This window comes from Nelumbo lutea, chromosome 5 (genome assembly GCF_056320005.1).
Source record: "Nelumbo lutea isolate HS-2025 chromosome 5, American lotus-T2T, whole genome shotgun sequence".
Classification (NCBI taxonomy): Eukaryota; Viridiplantae; Streptophyta; class Magnoliopsida; order Proteales; family Nelumbonaceae; genus Nelumbo; species Nelumbo lutea.
The window spans coordinates 23,488,114-23,496,908 of NC_142688.1; the positions used below are offsets into that span (position 1 = coordinate 23,488,114).

The 8,795-nt window shown below is 37.0% G+C and overlaps 1 protein-coding gene across 3 annotated transcripts; it reads left to right on the forward strand.

The window, feature by feature from the left end:
* The first annotated feature begins 565 nt into the window (after nucleotides 1-565).
* On the forward strand, nucleotides 566-6,596 carry LOC148851005 (uncharacterized). Of its 3 annotated transcripts, none has more exons than XM_088947436.1 (12): nucleotides 566-998; nucleotides 1,139-1,325; nucleotides 1,926-1,995; nucleotides 2,230-2,313; nucleotides 2,594-2,710; nucleotides 3,099-3,536; nucleotides 3,636-4,042; nucleotides 4,608-4,707; nucleotides 4,990-5,049; nucleotides 5,129-5,215; nucleotides 5,434-5,562; nucleotides 6,018-6,596. In XM_088947436.1, exons 2-12 carry the CDS (start codon nucleotides 1,216-1,218, stop codon nucleotides 6,318-6,320), a joined length of 1,905 nt encoding a protein of 634 aa, XP_088803562.1. In that variant the 5' UTR covers nucleotides 566-998; nucleotides 1,139-1,215; the 3' UTR covers nucleotides 6,321-6,596. The 3 variants fall into 3 exon arrangements, with proteins under 3 accessions (XP_088803562.1, XP_088803563.1, XP_088803564.1); XM_088947437.1 differs by having other exon boundaries at nucleotides 724-998; nucleotides 1,194-1,325; XM_088947438.1 differs by lacking the exons at nucleotides 566-998; nucleotides 1,139-1,325 and adding an exon at nucleotides 1,624-1,819.
* The last annotated feature ends 2,199 nt before the right edge of the window (nucleotides 6,597-8,795 follow it).

The window sequence follows — 8,795 nt, forward strand, 5'->3', positions numbered from 1 at the left end:
CTCAAAACCCCTTTCCCTTCGGCATTCGCCATAAACCCAAAAGGAATTAAAGAAACCTAAAGAAACAAAGCCCCCTTCTTTCAAGCACCCTATGTCTCCTTTATACCTCCCCTTTCAGCCCTTTTGAGGGGGATCTTTTTTCTCCTCTTATTGCTCTTTAGTCTTTACCTTCTACACATACCCCACTTCTCACTAATGTTAAATTGTTAATCATCCTCTTTAGACTTCTATGTATATATAACATGTATACATGAGCACAGTTCAATTCACCAATTCTACACGCCAATTTGCTGGATTTCTGGATTCAATTTTGACAAATCCCAGAATAAAATCCAGTCACGACCCTCTACAAATTTACCTCCATTTCTCATCAGTATCTGGAGCTTGGCTACTAAATACTATCTACAGACTACAGCTGGGAAATTTGCATACGAATTGAATATATAGAATAGAAAGGTGCATGTGGGATAGGGATTGGTCACCAACTCCCACTTGCTTCCATGACCAGAGAAGAGGAGAATGTGGGGATTGGATTATTAAAAGACACACTAGTTTATACTCAGCCACTATTTTCATCCTCCCTATTGTCCCTTGAGATTTGATGTGCTAGAGAAATTTGTCTACTTTCGACATTGACATTCAAGTGCGAGGGTGTAACTTTCTTCAATTAAAGCTCACGAACGGATTTCCTTCTTTTAATGCGTCAAAAGTAAAAAGCTCACCGTTACAAAAAGTCCAATGGACTCGGACCCTTAAGAAGGGGAGAGGCTTTTAGTCAATGTTCTTCCTCTTTTTGAGCAATGTTTATGAATTTAAGCGAGTCTTCTTCGTCAGGGCCTGTTCTCGTCAAATTATGACTTCGTGGTCGTGAAGTAGTTTTGTCGGTTGCTGCAATACACAAGTAAAAATGGTATTCGTGAGCCTAATCAGACATATGTGAAAACCCACTTGACCATTGCACTTGAGGATTTGGTTCATCTTGTCAACAATCAATCTGGGTGGGTTTGCTCTCTCTCTCTCTCTCTCTCTCTCTGAGTAGTTTGGCTTGCTACTTTGGTACTGGTTCTATTTTCTATGTCTTCCAAATGAGTTGCCTCTAAGATAAACTCTGAGTGTTTGTTGGATGTTTTCTTGTTAGTTCCTTTTTCTCTGAAAACATGTCTCTTCTGGTGGAAATCTTTCTGGAACTACAGCTATTGAAGCACATTTTCAAGAATGGTGTTTGAAGCAAGTTCTGGAGTTAAAATGCAAGAAATTAAGTGGCGGGATTCTTCTTTGAGATCTTCGAAGTACATGGAAGTAACAAGACACAAGCGTTCGAAAAGGTAGCTAATCGCATCTCTGCAACTTTGTTTGTTTTCTTTTCTTTTTCTTCTTCTTCTTCTTCTTAAAGAAGCTTTCTTCATTTTGTCTTCTTCTTCTTCTTCTTAAAAATAAAACAAAAAAAGAAACTTTTTTTTTTAATTTTTCTCACCCTTTCTTCCCTCTTTGGTAGTCGAAGACAATTGGTTATCTGTAAAACACATGGCATGGATTCTCCACGAATGGAAAATTAGAGATTAAAATTTCGATTAGTTGCAGATTTTTTATTCTTAAAGCACAAAACAAGCCTTTTTATGTTTTGGCCATTCTCTAGTTCTATTGTCTAAAAACAACAGACGCGCACCTCCCTTGACAAGTACGAATTAAAGCTGCTGAAATGTTGTATCTAGAGTTTTGTGTCTCGGGGCAATGGAGACATTCTGAAATAGGCATTGGGGTTGGGGAGTAGCCGGGTGGGGTGGGGACGAAAAACTGGAGGATCTCTTTGGCAACAAAGGTTGATCAGTTATAATACTCAAATGCATTTATTCCTGAACAAGTAGATGCGATTTTCACTTGCCAAAGCGGTTGTGACTCTGTTTTTTGGGTCTTTGTAATTACAGTGAGACCGATCAAAGAGTCAATGAAGAAAATTGGAATATTTCCCCTGGAACCACTCATCGTCCAAAGTTGGTAAGGTCATTTTTCTCTTTGCATTTTCGTTTGGTAATTCTAAAATGCTAGGATTTTTTTTTCATCATATTACCTTGGTGTTTTATTTTACATTTGCTCCCACCTTTTGGATTTAGAGTAAAAAACACGAGCACATATTATCTAGGCAATGGACAAAATTTTGAATAAATTTCCTTTTGAACCATCTTGTAAGCATTGTCCAAGTGTTTGATATTAGATTTTGTATGGTACAAGGATATGGGTAAAGTGACGGGCTATGCTGAAACCAAGATGAACAACTCCCCTAAGACTGGCATCCAACATTCTTTGAAGCAAGAGGTATGAAGCTGAATTTCTACAATCAGAACGATAATTGTATGAAAAATCAACAAGCCCATGATGATATTTTTCATTTGGTTGCCCAATTTTGAGTCACCTTAGATGAAATTAGGAACTACTTTTTCCTGTGCTATTCTCTCCAATAATTACTCTCTCTATCTATCTCTTGTTATGTCTAATTCTTGATGAAAGTTGGTATTTGTTATTTAATACCTATAGTAACTCTGTCATGTTTCTGCCTCAACCCCATGGCTTGATAAGATATTTGGCCTTTACACAGATTCTACAACTTGAGAAACGGTTACAAGACCAATTTGTGGTACGGCGTGCTCTAGAAAAGGCATTGGGCTATAGGACCTCTTCCAATGACATCTCAAATGAGAACTCAATGCCCAAGGTAGTTCTTTCCTGTCTTAATTTACTGGAATAGATGTGGATTTTTAATGCTCTTTGTGAGCAAATCGTACTATTTGCTAGTAATGTGTAGCATTGTTAACTATATGAATTTTCTGTTAGCTTTTTATAAGTTAACATTTATTCAAGAATGGTGTCTTGATCGTTTCATGGGGCTAACAGGAATATCATTGTGTGGATTTGTAATCTTACCATTTTAAACACGGTTATTTTCTGACAGTATAATGTATTTGGAGTTTGCAAAATAAATTTGGTGCTTATAAATGCATTTTTAGGTGTCCTTGGTTTTTTTATTACTACTTTGTGGTTACGTTTCAAATCAAACTTTCTTGCTTCTACCAACTAATAAGTGCTATTTTTGTTTGAACCAGTCTGCAAAAGAACTGATCAAGGAGATTGCAGTATTAGAGTTGGAAGTTGTGTATTTGGAACAGTATCTTCTCTCGTTATATCGTAAAGCATTTGACCAGCAAATTTCTGCCTTATCTCCATCTACCATGGACGAGAAGTTAAAATCACCTTTGTTCACAAAGAAAGGGATGTTTCTGGAATCTAATGGACCTGATATAACATCTGATAGAGAAAATTCACTGGGTCAATCTGGTCATTTGCCATTTACTCTGGATCCACTTGCTCATCCACATAAGGAATTCAATGCTATTGGGGCTACGGAGAAGTTATTAGATTCAGGCATTCACCGTAGCCATTCCTCACTATCACAACGTACAGCTTGTAGAACTTCTCCTCCAATGGATGCTGTAGCTAAAGCCATACGAGCATGCCATTCCCAACCTTTGTCTATGATGGAGGTAACCTAATTCTTTTGATTATCTTTTTTTTTTTTAATTCTCTGAATGATTATTTCTTTTTTTCCTACTTAAGTATTAGTTCCTTTGTCTTGTCTACAGCTTGCAGAGAACACCACTTCTAATGTAATCAGTCTGGCTGAACATCTGGGTACATGTATCACTGATCATATTCCTGAGACACCAAACAGGATTTCTGAAGATATGATAAAGTGCATGTCAACTATATATTGTAAGCTTGCAGAACCTTTGCAGATGCAAAATGGCCTTTCATCTTCTCCTCTTTCATCATTGTCATCTGTAAGTGCATTTTCTCCACACAACCAGTGTGATATGTGGAGCCCCCGGTGCAGGAAAGATTTTTCTTTTGATGAATGTCTAGATAACCCCTTCAATGTTGAAGGGTTGAAAGAGTTCAGTGGTCCTTACAGTACAATGGTAGAAGTGCCTTGGATTTGTAGAGATAGTCAGAAGCTGAGGGATATTGAACACATGCTACAAAATTTTAGGTGAGATTTTTTCCATCTGATTGCTTTTGATGTTAACTAATTGTGCTTCTCTGTATTCTTATGAAGTCAACTAATGATCTGTTGTTCTTTCCGTTTATTCTAAACAATGAACGGTTTATTTCTTTATTCCCTTCTGTTTGATAGATATGCAACTTCTTTTTGGAATCCTACCTCTAAACATCTGTCAAGGATTTAAATCCAATTTCAGGATTGAACAGTTAGCACTACTCCTTGAGTGTGGCATTTCTTGGCAAAGTCAGACATTCTACCATTAGCAATGCCCATATCATGTAGCATCACGTATATTATGATGCTACATGAATGTATAATTCAAATGAAACTATGTATTTGTTCATCTGAATTACTTACTCAAGAGTTGGACAAATGTCTCTTCTAGGACATGACAAAGCCAAGTCAGTTAAGCTGATTTAATCCCACCCATCCAGTCTAAATAAAAATAAAAGCATTTTCAATGGGAAATGTTCTGACTCCTGATGATGGTATTCTCGTACAAATATTTTTCTCAATTGTTGTAAAGCTTGAAAGGTGAAATGTTGTCATGCAGGTCACTTGTTTGTCGATTGGAAGAAGTTGATCCTAGAAAAATGAAGCATGAGGAGAGGCTTGCATTCTGGATTAACATACATAATGCATTGGTGATGCATGTAATGGTTTTTACTTTTTTTTTTTTTAAATATTTATGATTTTTTAGGAGTTATGATTAGGGCACATCCTTGAAAGGGGGCATTCCCCTAGTGAATATACCACAAGTTATGTTTCTGAAAAGATAGGCAACCCCTATGCACCTGTTGTACTTTAATAGAAATACCTTTGATATTTTCACAAGGGATGTGCCCTAATCAGCCCTCCTTTTTGGTTCTACTTGTGCTGTGACTGGATGGTCACACATTATATATATATATATATATTTTTTTTTTGTTCTACAGGCATTTTTGGCTTATGGGATTCCACAAAATAATCTGAAAAGAGTGTCTTTACTCCTTAAGGTGAGTAGGGCCTCATTGATATTCTTCTTGGAATGAAATTCTTTTCTCATCCTCTTTAATACACTCTTATACAATCCAGTCTGCATACAATGTCGGGGGTCACACTATTAGCGTTGACACGATACAGAGTTCTATTCTGGGATGTCGAATGCCTCGGCCCGGGCAGGTGGATCTCATGACTTGCATTTACCTTTGAATACTTCGAACCTTCATTCTTAATGTGTAATGAGCACTTTAATTTTATATACTCTTTTTTCCTTCTTGATTATAATTTCTTCCTTCTAATTGGTTAAGTTTTCTCTTTCTTGTGTTCATTGGAGTTTCAAGTTTCATCCCTAACTATATGTTTGTACAGGGGCTAATAAAGTTTACTTCTGTTTGTAGTGGCTTCGTTTGCTATTCTCAACAAAAAGGAAATTCAAGGCTGGGGATGATCGACAAGCATATGCAATTGAGCATCCAGAACCACTATTACATTTCGCACTTTGTTCAGGAAGCCATTCTGATCCTACGGTATGCCTTTATCCATAATCTGTCTGCCATTCGTTTATATTCTAGTATGAAATATAATTATATGTGGATGATTGTTTTTGTTTGGACAATGCTTTTCTTCCCAATAGAGTCTGCAAAAATGAGTTTGGGATATCTTTGAATTTTATACATGCCTACTGGTTCTTGGCATGTTACAGAAGATAATCCACCCAAAATATTTCTATTCAATCTCTTGTTTATCCAACATGAACAACTGATCGCATTTACTTGATTCAATATCCAGATGAAAATCCATCTTTTTATCAGAAAGAAAATCAATCTTCCATTTAATTAAGTACCAAGTACCTGGCCAAACAAGAATTCTTCCATATCTCTGATCAAAACAATCTTTGCTTAGTTTTGGTGGTACTTGGTCATAGGGGAATTTGTACAAGATATTCCAATTGGCTAATTAAACTCCCTTTGCACTTCTTCAGGTCCGCATATACACACCAAAGAGAGTGTTCCAGGAGCTGGAAATTGCAAAAGAAGAGTACATCCGTGCTACCTTTGGTGTACGCAATCAACAGAAAATCCTTCTACCAAAGATTGTAGAGTCTTTTGCAAAGGATTCTAACTTGTCTGCAGTTGGTGTGTTGGAGATGGTGCAACAGTGTATTCCTGAAACCTTAAGAAAGGCCAAGCAGAGGTGCCAGCAAGTAAGATCCCACAAGAGCATTGAATGGATCCCCCATAATTTTTCATTCCGGTATCTCATTTCCAAGGAACTGGTTAAATGATTGCGTGTGTTGATTAATGTTAGATAATCTTCACGTGAAGGGAAATACAATTGTTGTAACTAGTGTGAGTTCATCAAAGTTGGTTTTTCATAATGAAAGCCTTGATTTTTTTTTTCTTTCTTTTTGTTTCTTTTTCCTTTTTTTCCCATTCTGTACAAACGAAAAAGATTAAGCAGGAGAGAGGAAGATAGAAAGGCTGCCTGCAGTTTGTACAATGTAATATTTGTTTGTCTGTATTATGTAATGAGAAGCGTTTTGTTTTGTAACAGTGAAAAATGTAACCAACTCGATCGAGTGCCCAAACTGATGTAAATTCGTTGCCTGTGTTGTGTGCTTGACCGTATACTTGCTGCATCACTAATCCAGTTAAAGGAAGGCTTCATGCATGCCATTCATGTCATCAGTTTGTAAGCCTAGCATGAGAAAATGCATTCATTGAGAAATCTTGACAATTATATTGATAAATATTTGTTCCAGACCACCTATGATGAATGTGTTTATTGAGTCATCTATTACAAATTGAACGTTTCAACTTTCAAATGCTTTGATCAACTGCTTATGCTAATGGTCTAAGCATTTTATTACTGTTATTGTTAGCGTCTATTACAAATTGTACCATGTTTCAAGGTGGTTGTATTGTAAATGACTTCATGGAACTTTGCACAAGAATGCCACACGATATACCATCTGTTCTGTGAAAGTGTTTCTCACGTTGTTCCGGGTATGATTTTTACAGAATAAAATATGTAAAGGTAGAATGATGAAAGACTGAAAAAACCGTTGCAGGGCATAAAGCAGCAGCAGCCTAGAACCGTTATAATGATGGCTTCTTTTGAGTAATTGAGTTTGAATCCAAGAAAGGAAGTGGTGGTGGTTTACAGAAAAATTGTGCGAGTCATTATCATCAACCATGATATCATGAGCCTTGTCCGGCTATACTTTTTTCTTCTTTTTCCAGGAACATGTTAGTCTGAGACTCGTGCTCTGCTAGTCTGCCTCTTTTATCTACATATCGATCGATTTTCATACGGAAACAGAATATGACAAAGGGAGAGAATATGTCTCCATGGACATTTGTTGTGAGAAAAAGCAAAATATATATAGGCCACCATGGCAAGGAGGGGAAATATGGAACCTATTCTGGACATCTTCGGTCCCTTGTCCAAGGTGTGGTGCCTGGTCCCGAATGAGTGGAACCTACCACCCATTTGGAAGTTTCTCTCAAACCGCACGCTCTTGTTCCAACTTCCGAGTTCCACCACTCGCTCGCTGACATCGTGGGTATGATCTGGGGACTGGGGCAGAGCAGCTGCCGTGTCTTCCATTACACTTTAGACAGAGCCTTCGCGGCTTCGCCAACGGCCCACTAAACCACCGCGGTCCGCGGTGTCTACACACCACTTTGGATCAGTTGGGAGGCCAGTGGGAGAGTGATCAGTGATGTGACTCTTCAAGTTGAAGTAGTACTAGTCGTGCAATGACTCATCAATAAATCCAAGCTTGTTCCAAGTTCTAACCACCAAACCAAGTGTTTTTTCCCCGATCCTATAACTAACTAACAAGAGGACTGGGTGAAAAAGCATTTTGATCGGTTGGATCATAAGAAAATGACACTTCGGTCGAATAGAATAAAGTAATAAACAGCAAAGCAAGGGTCCCTTCTGCCTCCTGGCCCCGAATGGATATGGGGATAAGTTTTAAGTGGGGCTGTAGTAACCCAACATGATCACGCGCACGAAGCTTCAAAGCAACTCAGGCTCTTTTTTTCCAAATAAGTCAAGCTTTTCTAGGATGGATGATGAATAAGCTCTCCCAGAGTCGGTGGTTATACAGATACTTATACGGTTGTTTCTTTGCATACTCGGAAACCAAATGGGTCGTAAAAAAAGAAATTTTGCACCTGATTGATTACCATTTTTATGATATTGATTGATATTGGTTACAAACTTTTTCGGTATTAATATTATATCTTTTTGACATCATAATTGAACCCAAAACAAAAATACAGAAACGTGCCTTTGGTTATATATGTATTATTTTTTTTTAATTCTTAAAACTGAAACAAAAAACGTTTCATTAACTAGAACAATAACATGTGGATTATTACATTGGTTTTTCAACTTTGTACAGACTCTTGTATAGTTTCGTCAAGATGTTTCCAATTGTATGAACATGAATTGAATTGCGTGGGAGAATTGGAAGGGTATCAACATCACCTCAAGGGGATCTTTTCTCAATAATACTCAAAATTAATGCAATTCTGGTGATTGATGCATGTCCTGTTTTATAAATCATATAATTAGTATCCAAACCACTAAAATTTGTTCTTGTTTTCAAAATGATTATCTCAATGTTTTTTTTTTTTTTTAACAAATCCAACTCGTTTTTACGTGTAAACATAAAAACATAATTGGAATACATGTTCTAATTTTTTTTTTTTTTTTTGATGTGGTAAGACTCACAGAAAGGTGACAA